This window comes from Oncorhynchus mykiss, chromosome 17, assembly GCF_057628025.1.
Source record: "Oncorhynchus mykiss isolate SJ-2025 chromosome 17, ASM5762802v1, whole genome shotgun sequence".
Classification (NCBI taxonomy): domain Eukaryota; kingdom Metazoa; phylum Chordata; class Actinopteri; order Salmoniformes; family Salmonidae; genus Oncorhynchus; species Oncorhynchus mykiss.
The window spans coordinates 34145170-34162280 of NC_143038.1; the positions used below are offsets into that span (position 1 = coordinate 34145170).

Consider the following 17111-nt stretch of genomic DNA (forward strand, 5'->3'; position numbering starts at 1 on the left):
CTCTCGCTCTCTCTCGTTCTCTCTCTCGCTCTCTCTCACTCTCTCGCGCTCTCTCGCTCTCTCTATCTATCTTCCAGGCAGGTCTGAGGAGCATTGAGGAGGAGGAGGCTCCAGAGCTGCAGAGAGCCATCTCCGGAGACCTGATGAACGAGGAGGAGATGGACAGAGCCATGGAGGACGCAGCAGAGGAGGGTATCTTCAGGGTAAGAGGAGAGAGGGAGTGGGGGGGAAAGAGAGGAGCGTGGGGAGAAAGGGAGTGAGGCGGAAAGAGAGGAGGGAGGACAAGTTGAGGGTGAGAAGAAAGAGAATAAAACTCCTCTCTATTGTGAAATGTTGTTCCTTTTTTATCCTCCCAGCGGGCGGGCGGTCTGTTTGGGAACCACGTTGATTCCTTCACCATGGAGGAAGGAACCCGTGACCCTAACGCTACACAGGTCATCATTTCATCATTTCAACCATTTCAGTATTAACACTTACAGTATGTAACCTTCTTCGGACTCAAAGTGCTTTACATGGTATGGACCCAGATCATGTCGACAGGAAAAACTCCTGTCCCGATGGAGGTAACTCACCTGTCTGTGTCTCCATGCAGGTGACCAGCCAGCGGCCCCTGCAGATGAGCAGATCAGACGACGGGGAAGCTACCAGTTCACCTGCCTACCATGCAAACGAGGACTTCTTCCCCTCAACGCCTAACAAAACCAACAACAACAATGTCAACAACAGTGCCGGGGAGAGGTGAGTGTGTGTGTGTGTGTGTGTGTGAGTGGTCATTTTTTGTGTGTTTGTTTTCCTTAGCTGAGAGGTCACACTACATAGTAATAAAGCAAGGGGTTAACAAGCTGATTCTTTGTCCTTCTGTAGCTTTTCTTGTGGGACATATGACCGGGTTCAGGTCTATACCATCTCAACCAGCAGAAGTCCCCCAGACAGAGACTGGCAGCTGCAGACAGTAGCTGGACCCAGGCAGGATGCTGAGCCCCACAGAGAGCCGCTCAGCCTCCAGCAGGCCCAGGGCCCAGACAGCGCCTTCGATACACTTATACAGGAGGTGAGTGGAGAGACCAGACACTGCATTTCGTACATACTGAATTCATATCGTATTAATGACATTGACATGGAACACTGGTCAAAACTCATTTTGAATCAGACAGAGTCATTCTCTCTCGCTCTCTTCTCTCTCTTCTCATGTCTTTCACTTCTGTTAGGTCTTGATAAACGGTGGGCTGGAGAGCTTGGCCAGGGACCCTCGTTTTGTGTCGGTGACAAAACGGGAAATGGCTGAAGCGTTAAACTTTGACCCTATGGACATGGAAAGTTCCGCCACTGAGCTTATGAATGGTTGCAGAGGGAGCGTTGTCACGCCTCCAATCAGGCCCCCTCGCAGATCACAGAGAAAGGCCAACCAATCAACAACACCCAGGGATGTTGTGTAGGCCAATAGGTCTGTCTGGCGTAGCAGCATAATAAAGAGACACGTGATCGTATTCAAATGTAAGCAAGGTTTGAAATGATTACGCTTTAGTCAAATATGATATCTGTTTTGGCTTCTTGCAGTCAAATTGCAGTCTACAAATGATTTGTAATTATGTTCCGTTCCCCCGACCATCACCCAAGAAAAATCGTCATGAGGCCGAATCAAGCTGCCTCATTGGGTGCCTTCATAGCGAGTGATATCATCTGATTGGTTAAGCAGGCTTTATGAATCCACTGTTGTCGTGATATTCTGACTTTGGATGATTTCTCTCTTGGTTGATTTAAAGACTTTCCCCGGAAGAGAGCAGACTTACGATATGTGAACATTTCTTTACCATGTTATGTTCACAGAACAGACTTCCTGTTCGGACATACGTTGAGTTCAGGTGAACATCCCGTCGTCCCGATTAAACATGTTCTCAAGTCTCAACTTAAGGAAGTTTTGCTTGCATAAAATGTCGGCCCTGTTTGAAAACGAATGTCTCTCCCTCCATCCTTGAAGTAATCACTAATGCACCTGTAGTTGGGTAGGTACTGAATACAGTTGTGTGAGTGATTAGCTCAAAGAGGAAGGGAAGGTTGTGTTTTCTAAGTATTCTTGCAGGGTCCGGACGTTACTTTTCAGGGGACATTCTTTGAATTCTGTCATGACGACAAGGCAAGACATAGCTGGGTCAGGATGTCTCTGGGCTGGATCATGTATACGGTGTCCATATTAGGACCATCTCAGGATGTAAGCTGTGTTGACAAAGCTAACGGGCATGTTCAAGATACACACATTCTGTACAGATCTCCACATATCAACATGTATTCACAATGCCTGGACTTTTTTTGCTAAAAAATCCCATATCTCAAACATGTACATCATCTCCAGCACGGAGAGGATGACCATGTAGTGTAACATGGGAGAAAAGCCTTGTGGTGTAGGGTAGTCACTAGCTGGCCATGCTACTGTAGAATGTGCAGATAAGAGGATGTGGTTAAAGACAAGGTTAGGATGAAGAGTAAGGTTAGGGTCAATGGTTGGGATTGTATTTGTGGTTAGCGAGCAGTGTGTATGAGATATGGACAACTTATGGTATAGTATACTAAGGGTTTAAAGTCCTCCCTGTAGATGGCATTTTGTCTGTTCTTCTATTTTCTTTTTGAGGTAGGGCAATTTGGTTGAAACCTACAGCCTTTATTATGAAAATTAAATGTTAGATTACTTATAAAGAATAATAATTGTTGTACCTGTAACCCCCCCCAACTAAATAAATACGAAATAAAACAATTTGGTACAACATTTTTGAATTCATTGTTGTTTAAGTATTTAAAGTGACTATCTTCAGTTCAAACAATAATAGAGCAGCTACCTCACCCCTGTTTTGGTAAACGGCTGAGGGATGGGGCTGGAGAAATGTAACCACTCTCAAATTCATAGACAGAACTATGGATGAGAGGGGATACCTAGTAAATTGCGCAACTAAATGCATTCAACCCGAAATGTGTCTTTGGCATTTAACCCAACCACTCTGAATCAGAGAGGTGCGTGGGCTGCCTCAATCAACATTGTTGGGGGTTAAATGCCTTGCTCAAGGGCAGAATTGCAGCTTTTTTTCACCTTGCTCGCTTTGGGATTCGAAACAGCAACCTTTCGGTTACTAGCCCAACGCTCTCAACCGCTAGGCTACCTGCCAGACTGACCATCAAATCAAATCATATCAAAAGTGTTTATAAAGCACTTCTTACATCAGCTGATGTCTCAAAGGGCTGTACAGAAACACAGCCTAAAACCCCAAACAGCAAGCAATGCAGATGTAGAAGCACGGTGGCTAGGGAAAACTCCCTAGAAAGGCCAGATCCTAGGAAGAAACCTAGAGAGGAACCAGGCTATGAGGGGTGGCCAGTCCTCTTCTGGCTGTGCCGGGTGGAGATTATAACAGAGCATGGCCAAGATGTTCAAAGATGACCAGCAGGGTCAAATAATAATAATCACAGTGGATGTCGAGGGTGCAACAGGTCAGGTTCATAGCTGATCATTCAGAGTATCTCTACCTCTCCTCCTGTCTCTAGAGAGTTGAAAACAGCAGGTCTGGGACAGGTAGCATGTCCGGTGAACAGGTCAGGGTTCCATAGCCACAGGCAGAACAGTTGAAACTGGAGCAGCAGCACGGCCAGGTGGACTGGGGACAGCAAGGAGTCATCAGGCCAGGTAGTCCTGAGACATGGTCCTAGGGCTCAGGTCCTCCGAGAGAGAGAAAGCGAGAAAGAAAGAGAGAAAGAGAGAATTAGAAAGAGCATACTTAAAGACACTATGCCCCCATCCGACGAAACCCCCGGACAGGGCCAAACAGGCAGGATATAACCCCACCCACTTTGCCAAAGCACAGCCACCACACCACTAGAAGGATCACTTCAACCACCAACTTACCATCCTGAGACAAGGCCGAGTATAGCCCACAAAGATCTCCGCCACGGCACAACCCAAGGGGAGGGGGGGGGGGGGGGGGGCAACCCAGACAGGAAGATCATGTCAGTGACTCAACCCACTCAAGTGACGCACCCCTCCTAGGGACGGCATGGAAGAGCACCAGTAAGCCAGTGACTCAGCCTCTGTAATAGGGTTAGAGGCAGAAAATCCCAGTGGAGAGAGGGGAACCGGCCAGGCAGAGACAGCAAGGTGCCTTTCCGTTCACCTTCACACTCCTGGGCCAGACTACACTCAATTATAGGACCTACTGAAGAGATGAGTCTTCAATAAGGACTTAAAGGTTGAGACCGAGTCTGCGTCTCACACATGGGTAGGCAGACCATTCCATAAAAAATGGAGCTCTACAGGAGAAAGCCAATCCTCCAGCTGTTTGTTTAGAAATTCAATATAGTTGTAAGAATGTTTTGAAGGTACAGCGTTTGTTTACTCCAGCATTGGAGTAAAACAATCTTGTAATTTGGGTTCGGGTAGGGTGTGACGACAGTTGAACTAAGCTCATAAGGCATTTATAAGTTATATTCTTCAACTATTAATGTGTATATAATTTGTTAGAATGTCCACATATGCATATAGCAATCACAGATTGCCCCTTTTAAAATCTTAAAAGTGATTAGGTTGTATTTCAAGAGGTAGTGAGTGGTATTGTCTTTTTAATGATTCATCTGTAATTTGGTTAAATAGAGGCAAAATAATATAGCCGTAGTGTGATGAAGGCAAAAAAGAAGATAGAATTACATTTTCATCTCAATATGTTTTGAATGATACAATCTGGTGTTCCCACAGGCCTTTTAAACAAAGTAAAGGTGTGTAATGTGTATAATGTGTAGCCTCTACTCAGTGGTGATTTTAGCATGTAACTCTTGATGGGGCAAAAAAACAATACAAGTAGGATATATGCTAGCAAATCCACAAGACTAAACAATACATTAATTGCACTATAACAGTAACAAACGGTGCCCACAAACGGCCTACATAAAGCTGTCCCAACAAGCAGTCCCAACATCTTACCACTGCTACACCTGGCTATCAGCGGAGCCTTGTCTGGCTGCAAAACAGTTCATTCAGCCTCATTTAGCTGATATGGCTGACTTGCTTAAACAAATGTGGTTTCTAATGACAATTGAGATGTACAAACTATGGCATAAAGGGGAAGACAAGCAGATTTTTTTATATATTTTTTAAAACTTTATTTAACTAGGCAAGTCAGTTAAGAACAAATTCTTATTTTCAATGACGGCCTAGGAACAGTGGGTTGACTGCCTTGTTCAGGGGCAGAACGGCAGATTTGTACCTTGTCAGCTCGGGATTTGAACTTGCAACCTTTCAGTTACTAGCCCAACGCTCTATAAGAGGCAATCCGTCATTTCAATTAAGACATTAATGAGCGAGTTAGGACGGGCGTAGTCAATATAACTATTTGTTTAGCACCTTTGAAATGTACAGCGACAGAATTCAGAACAGCTGCCGTTCTTACAGTGTTCTCCCTGTACACCAAGTCAGAACAGTTGGCGAAATTAAAAGGGGTAAATAGACCAAATTATTAGGGTGAGGCACATGGGCTACTAACACCTTACTACACAACATTCACTTAGTATTACTTTCTTAGCTACAGTATACATACAGTGCCTTGCGAAAGTATTCGGCCCCCTTGAACTTTGCGACCTTTTGCCACATTTCAGGCTTCAAACATAAACATATTTTTTTGTGAAGAATCAACAACAAGTGGGACACAATCATGAAGTGGAACGACGTTTATTGGATATTTCAAACTTTTTTAACAAATCAAAAACTGAAAAATTGGGCGTGCAAAATTATTCAGCCCCTTTACTTTCAGTGCAGCTGTAACTCTCTCCAGAAGTTCAGTGAGGATCTCTGAATGATCCAATGTTGACCTAAATGACTAATGATGATAAATACAATCCACCTGTGTGTAATCAAGTCTCCGTATCAATGCACCTGCACTGTGATAGTCTCAGAGGTCCGTTAAAAGCGCAGAGAGCATCATGAAGAACAAGGAACACACCAGGCACGTCCGAGATACTGTTGTGAAGAAGTTTAAAGCCGGATTTGGATACAAAAAGATTTACCAAGCTTTAAACATCCCAAGGAGCACTGTGCAAGCGATAATATTGAAATGGAAGGAGTATCAGACCACTGCAAATCTACCAAGACCTGGCCGTCCCTCTAAACTTTCAGCTCATACAAGGAGAAGACTGATCAGAGATGCAGCCAAGAGGCCCATGATCACTCTGGATGAACTGCAGAGATCTACAGCTGAGGTGCGAGACTCTGTCCATAGGACAACAATCAGTCGTATATTGCACAAATCTGGCCTTTATGGAAGAGTGGCAAGAGGAAAGCCATTTCTTAAAGATATCCATAAAAAGTGTAATTTAAAGTTTGCCACAAGCCACCTGGGAGACACACCAAACATGTGGAAGAAGGTGCTCTGGTCAGATGAAACCAAAATTGAACTTTTTGGCAACAATGCAAGACGTTATGTTTGGCGTAAAAGCAACACAGCTCATCACCCTGAACACACCATACCCACTGTCAAACATGGTGGCGGCAGCATCATGGTTTGGGCCTGCTTTTCTTCAGCAGGGACAGGGAAGATGGTTAAAATTGATGGGAAGATGGATGGAGCCAAATACAGGACCATTCTGGAAGAAAACCTGATGGAGTCTGCAAAAGACCTGAGACTGGGACGGAGATTTGTCTTCCAACAAGACAATGATCCAAAACATAAAGCAAAATCTACAATGGAGTGGTTCAAAAATAAACATATCCAGGTGTTAGAATGGCCAAGTCAAAGTCCAGACCTGAATCGAATCAAGAATCTGTGGAAAGAACTGAAAACTGCTGTTCACAAATGCTCTCCATCCAATCTCACTGAGCTCGATCTGTTTTGCAAGGAGGAATGGGAAAAAATGTCAGTCTCTCGATGTGCAAAACTGATAGAGACATACCCCAAGCGACTTACAGCTGTAATCGCAGCAAAAGGTGGCGCTACAAAGTATTAACTTAAGGGAGCTGAATAATTTTGCACGCCCAATTTTTCAGTTTTTGATTTGTTAAAAAAGTTTGAAATATCCAATAAATGTCGTTCCACTTCATGATTGTGTCCCACTTGTTGTTGATTCTTCACAAAAAAATACAGTTTTATATCTTTATGTTTGAAGCCTGAAATGTGGCAAAAGGTCGCAAAGTTCAAGGGGGCCGAATACTTTCGCAAGGCACTGTATCTCCCTGGTATTTTTCATAATTTATGCAGCAGAGTAACGGATGTGAAACAGCTAGCTAGTTAGCGGTGATGCACGCTAAATAGTGTTTCAATCGGTGATGTCACTTGCTCTGAGACCTTGAAGTAGTGGTTTCCCTTGCTCTGCAAGGGCCGCGGCTTTTGTGGAGCGATGGGTTACGATGCTTCATGGGTGACTGTTGTTCACGTGTGCAGAGGGTCCCTGGTTCACGCCCGGGTATGGGCGAGGGGACGGTCTAAAGTTATACTGTTACATTGGTGCCGTGACCCGGATCACTGGTTGCTGCGGAAAAAGGAGGAGGTCAAAAAGGGGGTGAGTGTAACGGATGTGAAACGGCTAGCTAGTTAGCGGTGATGCACGCTAAATAGCGTTTCAATCGGTGACGTCACTTGCTCTGAGACCTTGAAGTAGTGGTTCCCCTTGCTCTGCAAGGGCCGTGGCTTTTGTGGAGCGATGTGTAACGATGCTTCGTGGGTGACTGTTGTTGATGTGTGCAGAGGGTCCCTGGTTCGCGCCCGGGTATGGGCGAGGGGACGGTCTAAAGTTATACTGTTACAGCAGCATACAGCATGACTCACCTTGTTGTGCTGTGCTCACTTGAACATGGTGCTGCGGTCCTTTGTGGGCAAATTTTGTCATCAAAGTCTGGCATTCTGCTTTCAAAACAACTGGGAACTCTGAAAAAAACAAGGTTGAATCATGATTATGTAATTGATCTTTAGGTCGTAGCTCTAGAAAGAGGCTGGATTTACAGCGCAGCGCTCCATATTTTCTGCTGGCTAGCCCCACCACCACAGAAAGCACTGAATTAGGCTGAAACACCTGTATTTTGGAGCTGCATTACTCAAGAAAACAAAAAAAAGAGACCATATACGGCTTTATTAACTCAATTATATATATATATATATATATATATATATATATTACATTGTTTGCAAACTGATATGTGACACGTATTAATGCCAAAATTTGCAAAAATGAGCTGCCCTGAATGACTGGTCGCCACTCCCTATACTTGATTTTACTAAAAGGTGGATCATGTCTGTACTGCCATCATGTTTTTATCATAACGAGGCTATATATAGGGGGTACCGGTACCGAGTCAGTGTGGGGGGGTTCAGGTTAGTTGTGGTAATTTTTTGTTGGTAGAGGTGAAGTGACTTTGCATAGCTAATAAACAGCGAGTAGCAGCAGTGTTCAAAACATATGGAGGGGGGTAAATGTAATACTCCGGTGGCCATTTGATTAATTGTTCAGCAGTTTTATGGCTTAGGGGTAGAAGCTGTTAAGGAGTATTTTGGTCCTAGACTTAGTGCTCCGGTACCGCTTGTCGTGCGGTAGCAGAGAAAACAGTCAATTACTTGGGTGACTGGAGACTCTGACACTTTTATGGGCCTTCCTCTGTCTTACACCGCCTATTATATAGGTCCTGGATGGCAGGAAGCTTGGCCCCAGTCATGTGCTGGGCCGTAAGCACCACCCTCTGTAGCGCCTTACGGTCAGATAACATTATTTGAGACATTTTATTATTTTCTCTCTGTTTATTTGTTTCAATAATGTTTCTCTAAACCATACCAATAAATATTACTTTATGAAGTGAAAATAGTTCCCACCCCCCCGTCAAATTATTGGAGATATATGGTAGGGGTCAGTTAAGGAAAGGTAGATACACAGTAGCAATTCTGCGCGTTGAAACAAACGGATTGGGAATTCTCTTACGAGAGTCTCTGGATCTCTACACCGGGAGTAATTGGATTTGAGAGCACTGATCCGCTGTCACCGTATGGGCTGGGGCGCTTTCGGTAAACCCATATTCCTGCACCCCGCGCTCTGGCACTTGGCATCGGGTCCATCGTTCGCGTGACAAACCGGTTACAGAGAACAGCCGTTTTCACTCAGACGTTCTGGTAAGGCTGTGGTGGGTAGTCGTTGTCTGGTGGTCTCCGTCGCCTATAGCTTATGTTTTAGTAATATGTCTGCAACTGTATCTGAATGTTATTATGGCATTTTATAATTACAGCTCTGTATTTCTGTTATGACGTATGCAGACCGTGATACGGGCACGTAAGCTCCAGACATGTGGCGCAGCGTAATTCGTAGCGCTGTCAAATCTCAAGTCAGCAGGGACGGACACGGTGAAAATTGTCTACACCCTGGACGCAGACTGAATAAAATAGTCAGTGCTGTTTATTAGCTAGACAAATACTGAATTTTTTATGGGGTTGGGGCTATACGGTATGGGTTCGTGTAGCCTACCATATATCTTGATTTCGGGTTTAAGCTACCAGTTATGTTACAGTGCAGTGTTCATATTATCAGCTCTCCTCAACAGTTGTTAGAATTTGCATCCCATCAAACCCCTTTCCTCATTGTGTTACATTAGAACCTGTCTGTCTTCCACCTGTTGGCTACAATGGAATGCTGTGCACTGCACACTGTTGAAGACCATTGTTACAACTCAGGTGTTATACCAGTAGAAAAACCCACGCATTAATTACCCTTTAACTAATTACCCTTTTACTAAATCGATTTTACTTCAAAAGCTAAATTAACATAGTTTACGACCTGTCTAATGGTTATTCTCATTAGACAGGTTCTAATTGGGCGGCAGGTGGTTAGAGCGTTAGGCCAGCAACCGGAAAGGTTGCTGGATCGAATCCCTGAGCTGACAAGGTGAAAATCGGTCTTTCTGCCCATGAACAAGGCAGTTAACCCACTGTTCCCCGGTAGGCCGTCATTAAATAAGAATTTCTTCTTAACTGACTTGCATAGTTAAATAAAAATAATAACAAATTCTCTCCTTCCACTGGAATAATACCTACTCTTTGTCCTCTCACATTACACTTCTGTATATAATTCTTTATTTCTGTTGTCTCAGCTGAATACCAAGTTTAAGTGCAGGTGGGATGTCACTGCCCTATTGGTGGGAGATGAATCCCAGGTTTGTTAGTAGAAAAACAATCTTCTATGTCAGAGACCCAAGCAGATACTGTATGTAAGACAGAGTATTGTGGCCACTGTTGTCGACTTCATCACTCAACAGTTATTCACATGACCCCTCCTGCTGCTGTCTGTCTCAATCCCAGTCCAGATAACTGGGAGAAGTGGTGAGGCTGGAAAAGCTGGCATGTTACTGTGCAGCTACGGTACGCTACTGCAGTAATCTCCTCCTCTCAGGGCTTAGTGAGGAGGCTGACAGTAGCAGATGGGTCCAGGGCACCAGGCTAATAGACTCACTGACTCAGTGGGACGGACGGTTTTGAAGGCCTGTATACTACTAGTTGTCTGACCCCTTACCATCAACTAGACCGACAGTACAGTAGGGCAGGTCTTTGCTCCAGCCCACCTTTGTTTCCGTCTAACCCTGATATGCCCGTGTTGGAGTAATGGGGGATAAAGCCATGTCAGGGCCAGTGTCCTCACTGCCTGATGGTTTTGGCCACATTTGTCAGTTGACATATTTGTTGGATATCTCTGGCACAAATGTAAATCCATGAGGTCAACTGTGATGGCACTTGTTCTCCCCCAGACATTGACATGGCAGCACGTCCAGACTTCCAACGTGAGGGGAGGGCTGAGAAGAACCTGTCTCCCCTGTCTCGCCTCCCCCATGAGCGGGTGACCCTGATGGTGGACGGGACTCACTTTGTGGTGGACCCCGCCCTGTTCACCGCGCACCCTGACACCATGCTGGGGAGGTAAGGACCCCTAAGCATCACAATCTGTGTGTCAGATTTAGACTCTTTTATTATAGTGTAACAGAAACTCACAAGATTGTGCTAGCCCACTGACCTAAATCAGCCAAAGCCTTAACGCAAGTCTTCAAGTCTCAGGCCAGGTTAGTCATCAGGCAAGCGTGGATCACCACCGTGTCCAATAGTAGTACAGCCTATTATTAGACCAGGGAAAGATAAAGAAGAAACACTAACAAAACCCTAATCCCTCAGGAATCATTTCAGAGTGGTTTGTTTCTAGTCTCAGAGAGTGATGTTTACTCTGACCCATTGGCCATTTGGGTTAATCTGGCTAATAATCTGAGATTAGTCAAATATTACCCAGGAATATTCCTCTCATTAACACCTTCTCTCGCATACACAATGGAGGCATTGTTATGATTCTGACAAGTTACACTTGTGACCCAGGTGTGACCCAGATGCAGACAGTGTTGAAGAAACAAACATTTATTTATAGTATAGGGGCAGGCAAATGACAGGTCAAACATAGGCAGAGGTCAGTAATCCAGAGAGGCTGCAAAAGGTCCAGAACGCCAGGCAGTCTCATGGTCAGCACAGGCAGGGGTCAATAATCCAGTGAAATGGGGCAAGGTATCGAACGGCAGGCATGCTCAGGTTCAGGGAAGGCAGAACGGTCAAACCGGGAAGGACTAGAAAACAGGTGCAAGAACAGACAGGAGCAGGGGAACAAACACTGGTAGGTTTCACGAAACAAAACGAACTGACAACAGACAAACAGAGAACACAGGTATAAATACACTGGGGATAATGGGGAAGATGGGCGAAACCTGGAGGGAGGGTGGAGACAAGCACAAAGACAGGTGAAACAGATCAGGGTGTGACAACACTGTACTAAGGAAATGAAATAAGACTTGAATGGTAACTGGACATCTACACAGACAAGGCTTTCAACATGCACTAAACTCAGAAATGCATATTGTGAGGACATTTAGTATAATTAAATAAATAAATAACACATTTGAATTCTCAGGATGTTTGGTCCTGCCCGTCACTTCACCCGGCCAAACGCCAAGGGAGAGTATGAGATCGCTGAGGGAATCGGAGCCAGCATATTCAAAGTCGTCCTGGTGTGTTTCACTTAAAATAGTTCCCCTGAATTATGAAATTGCTTATGTCTTCCCTTCCCTTACCTAAACTAACCTACTGTGTTTCTCTCTCCCCCCTCTTCCTCTCTGTCCCTTGACTCTCTCTCTCTCTCTCTCTCTCATTCTCTCTCCCTCTCTCGCAGGACTTTTACAAAGGGGGTATCCTGCAGTGTCCAGAGGGGGTGTCAGTGTCTGAGCTCAGAGAAGCGTGTGACTACCTCTGTATTAACTTTGACTACAGTACCGTCAGGTGCCGAGACCTCAGTGAGTAGCACAGTCACACCGGGTCTGACCAGGGGCCTGTTCAAAACCGAAACGTTGACTAATGTTTTGCAATTGTTGCATGCACAGTTTTCAGAATGAAGTTAAACCACTTTTCAAAATCTGTTCCTAATTGCTGAGTCTTCTTCATCTTGAATTTTCACTATTGAAATATACATTTTGCCTTGTACAAGAGACTATGATGTCAAATCAGAGGTCATAGTTAAAATGGTGTGACCATTCGTTCCTGTCCCAGGTGCATTGCTGCATGAGCTGTCCAACGATGGTGCAAAGCGTCAGTTTGATGTCTTCCTAGAGGAGCTAGTTGTCCCGGTGATGGTGTCCAGTGCTCAGGAGGGGGAGAGGGAGTGTCACATCGTAGTTCTCACAGATGATGACATAGTGGATTGGGACCATGACAACCCTCCACCCATGGGAGAGGAGTACTCACAGAGTAAGTGACCTAGTGACCTAGACCTAGTCCTTAATTATAATGAATCGGACATTATTAATAAAATAAATCATGGACATGTATCTTTCGGACAGTGCTGTTTGTTTCATTTTCTATACCTTAGATTTTTTTTAGAATCTAGTGCCCCAACCTTTTTTGGAAAATAACTATCAATCATTTGGAGTGAGCACTTTGTTCGATATTATTTCCTGTTCTCTCTCTCTTCAATGTGCCCAGTTCTGTACAGCACCAAGCTCTACCGCTTCTTCAAGTACATAGAGAACAGAGATGTGGCCAAAGCACTGTTAAAGGAGAGAGGACTGAAGAACATTCGCATCGGCATTGAGGGTGAGTCCGTTACCATGTCCCAAATCAACCCGCTGCTTAGGTGTCTGAATATCTGAAAGAAACAAATAGGTATTAGAAATCTAAGGCATAGATTCAATCCGTATCGCGGAAGATCCATGCTACAGTGCCTTGCGAAAGTATTCGGCCCCCTTGAACTTTGCGACCTTTTGCCACATTTCAGGCTTCAAACATAAAGATATAAAACTGTATTTTTTTGTGAAGAATCAACAACAAGTGGGACACAATCATGAAGTGGAACGACATTTATTGGATATTTCAAACTTTTTTAACAAATCAAAAACTGAAAAATTGGGCGTGCAAAATTATTCAGCCCCCTTAAGTTAATACTTTGTAGCGCCACCTTTTGCTGCGATTACAGCTGTAAGTCGCTTGGGGTATGTCTCTATCAGTTTTGCACATCGAGAGACTGACATTTTTTCCCATTCCTCCTTGCAAAACAGCTCGACCTCAGTGAGGTTGGATGGAAAGCATTTGTGAACAGCAGTTTTCAGTTCTTTCCACAGATTCTTGATTCGATTCAGGTCTGGACTTTGACTTGGCCATTCTAACACCTGGATATGTTTATTTTTGAACCATTCCATTGTAGATTTTGCTTTATGTTTTGGATCATTGTCTTGTTGGAAGACAAATCTCCTTCCCAGTCTCAGGTCTTTTGCAGACTCCATCAGGTTTTCTTCCAGAATGGTCCTGTATTTGGCTCCATCCATCTTCCCATCAATTTTAAACATCTTCCCTGTCCCTGCTGAAGAAAAGCAGGCCCAAACCATGATGCTGCCACCACCATGTTTGACAGTGGGGATGGTGTGTTCAGCTGTGTTGCTTTTACGCCAAACATAACGTTTTGCATTGTTGCCAGAAAGTTCAATTTTGGTTTCATCTGACCAGAGCACCTTCTTCCACATGTTTGGTGTGTCTCCCAGGTGGCTTGTGGCAAACTTTAAACAACACTTTTTATGGATATCTTTAAGAAATGGCTTTCTTCTTGCCACTCTTCCATAAAGGCCAGATTTGTGCAATATACGACTGATTGTTGTCCTATGGACAGAGTCTCCCACCTCAGCTGTAGATCTCTGCAGTTCATCCAGAGTGATCATGGGCCTCTTGGCTGCATCTCTGATCAGTCTTCTCCTTGTATGAGCTGAAAGTTTAGAGGGACGGCCAGGTCTTGGTAGATTTGCAGTGGTCTGATACTCCTTCCATTTCAATATTGTCGCTTGCACAGTGCTCCTTGGGATGTTTAAAGCTTGGGAAATCTTTTTGTATCCAAATCCGGCTTTAAACTTCTTCACAACAGTATCTCGGACCTGCCTGGTGTGTTCCTTGTTCTTCATGATGCTCTCTGCGCTTTTGACGGACCTCTGAGACTATGACAGTGCAGGTGCATTTATACGGAGACTTGATTACACACAGGTGGATTGTATTTATCATCATTAGTCATTTAGGTCAACATTGGATCATTCAGAGATCCTCACTGAACTTCTGGAGAGAGTTTGCTGCACTGAAAATAAAGGGGCTGAATAATTTTGCACGCCCAATTTTTCAGTTTTTGATTTGTTAAAAAAGTTTGAAATATCCAATAAATTTCGTTCCACTTCATGATTGTGTCCCACTTGTTGTTGATTCTTCACAAAAAAATACAGTTTTATATCTTTATGTTTGAAGCCTGAAATGTGGCAAAAGGTCGCAAAGTTCAAGGGGGCCGAATACTTTCGCAAGGCACTGTATATATGGGTTAGCAGATGAAAATGATGCACGTGTTTTAATGGGGACGGAGTCCATGTTTTGTTGGCATTCTGGATGGCATGATAGCTAGTAACATTGAGGGGAATCTTAAGTGGCACGTTTCATCTTGTTATTGATATCATGTCTTGTTTTGCGGTGTTTTGTCGGATTTTATGTCAATGCTAATACGGCAAAACATTTGCTAGCTAGCTAACCAACGACTGTAACGATGTATTTGAGAAGCAACAAGTGCTCATTGTGAAAATGTATTTTCAATACACATTGGAGACCAAATATAGTTTGCATGTTGTCAACAATCTAAGCAACCAACCCGTCTATAGCTAGTTTAAAATGTAAAGACTATGTTCCACCTTTGTATTACACGCTGCATCCCACTGGGCAAAAACTGGTTTAATCAAAGCTGTTTCCACGTTATTTCAATAAAACAATATATGTTATGTGATGATGTTGAATCAGTGTGGAAAACTGATTGGGTTTGCAAAAAGTCATCAACGTCAGGACATTTCTACTTTTTTTCACCCAGCTTTTAACCTAAATCCAATGACATCGTGAAATAGTTTGTTGATTTCGCGTTGAATTCACGTTAGTTGACAACTCAACCGTATTTAAATCAAAACTAGACGTTGAACTGACGTCTGTGCCCAGTGGGATATGTCGTCTCAATCGAAAATGACATTTACATTTAAATTGCGCTATAACACAAATCGTCAGGAATACTTTTTGAATCTAGCCCCAAGTCTTCCAATGCCATAGGCTACATTTTGCTTCTCTCAAATCCGCAAACCCTACAGAGATACTGTACATGATGTGCGTCTGGTCCTCATGTATCCCAGGGTACCCTACCTGTAAGGAGAAGGTGAAGCGCCGTCCTGGTGGGAGGTCAGAGGTCATCTATAACTATGTGCAGCGGCCCTTCATCCAGCTGTCCTGGGAGAAGGAGGAAGGGAAGAGTCGACACGTGGACTTCCAGTGCGTCCGGAGCAAGAGTGTCCCCAACCTCATCACCTCTCTGGGGGAGCCAACACGACCCGCAGCCACACCCAACCCGCAGGTCGATGAGCTGGATAGGCTGATCAGCCCTGATCCCCGCCCCCAGTCTCAGGCCCCACCCCCACCCATCAATGACAGTTGAGGAGAGGGTAGAAGTTGACCTTGGGTATAGGTTTTTTCTTTGTTCCCCTATTGGTTAAGGTCAGGGTTTGGCAAGGTTAAGGTTGCGCTGATACTAAGGCCTAGATTCAATCAGATCAAGCATTAACCAGCGATAGACGACACCCGCGTAGCTGATGTTTTGGAGTGACGGAGATGTAACTGGGTTGGAGCTGTCAAATCAGTGAGCAGCTGCTCTGGTGATCTCATGAAGCCACAACGTCCCACTTGTGTTAGAAGTTCAGACCGAGAATGTGTAGGCTATATAGAAATAATGACGCTCAAATTCATTAAACAAAATAATTAGGATTTCTATCAGCCTAATCGAAGTGTAGATTACATCTCACATTCCAGTATTCTAACTTGTAAATAGCGCTGCATGAGATTTCTGTTAATGCGACTCCATGCAGCCAATGGCAATGTCCGCTTTAGGTATAACGCCGGGAGAGCCTGTTGATTTGACAGCTCTAATGCAGTTCCTCCTCTGACCTCAATGCTGGTATCAGCAAGCGCTGATCTGAAAGAATCTAGCCCTAGATCTGTGTTTTGGGGCAACTTCTACCCGAGGCCGTCATCAGTTACCACGTCAGCCTGTCTTCCACTCAGGATGTGTGAGTTTACAGACACACTCAAACAAACCTCCATGACCATACAGTCCAACCCATGTATGCATACAGAAACAGATGCGCATGAAACACAGACATGTACACACACACATACACACATGGATTTGGACAAGGAGGATGTTTACAGTAGATAACTAGACCCTACCAGAGTATATCTAGTGTTTCCTCATTTAGAATGTGTGTGTGTGTGTGTGCTCTTTTTTTTCTTTTATGACGGATTACATTTTATATGCTTTGTACATTTATATAAAGGTTTCAGTTCATATTATTGTTTAAAGTATTTCCATCGTTTTTGTTCAAAGAATTGGTTCAAGTAATTGTTGCAGCTGCACGGGAAACCGAAATAAAATGATTGATGGCATAGCTAGCTTCAGGATTTTGTGTTCTGATAAATCAAACCTCAGGTCGACATCTCATAGAAAAGATGGCCATGCTGACAAAGGCATAAAAAAGAAACGAC

At 44.1% G+C, this 17111-nt stretch overlaps 2 protein-coding genes across 3 annotated transcripts in view; both read left to right on the forward strand.

Annotated features, from left to right (window-relative positions):
• Nucleotides 1-2761, forward strand: part of LOC110494953 (dihydropyridine-sensitive L-type skeletal muscle calcium channel subunit alpha-1) — a 33648-nt gene extending 30887 nt beyond the window's left edge. For both annotated transcript variants that reach the window (XM_036948177.2, XM_036948178.2), the window contains 5 exons: nucleotides 78-203; nucleotides 357-434; nucleotides 593-738; nucleotides 865-1051; nucleotides 1209-2761. In XM_036948177.2, coding sequence (XP_036804072.2) covers nucleotides 78-203; nucleotides 357-434; nucleotides 593-738; nucleotides 865-1051; nucleotides 1209-1436 — 765 coding nt within the window. In that variant the 3' untranslated portion in view covers nucleotides 1437-2761. The remainder of the gene's footprint in view (nucleotides 1-77; nucleotides 204-356; nucleotides 435-592; nucleotides 739-864; nucleotides 1052-1208) is intronic.
• Nucleotides 2762-8636: 5875 nt separating this feature from the next.
• On the forward strand, nucleotides 8637-17012 carry kctd20 (potassium channel tetramerization domain containing 20). Its single transcript, XM_021568722.3, has 7 exons — nucleotides 8637-9119; nucleotides 10742-10910; nucleotides 11938-12034; nucleotides 12196-12316; nucleotides 12570-12767; nucleotides 13002-13112; nucleotides 15710-17012. The coding sequence occupies exons 2-7, from the start codon at nucleotides 10750-10752 to the stop codon at nucleotides 16006-16008; spliced, it is 987 nt and encodes a 328-aa protein (XP_021424397.2). The 5' UTR covers nucleotides 8637-9119; nucleotides 10742-10749; the 3' UTR covers nucleotides 16009-17012.
• Nucleotides 17013-17111: the final 99 nt, after the last annotated feature.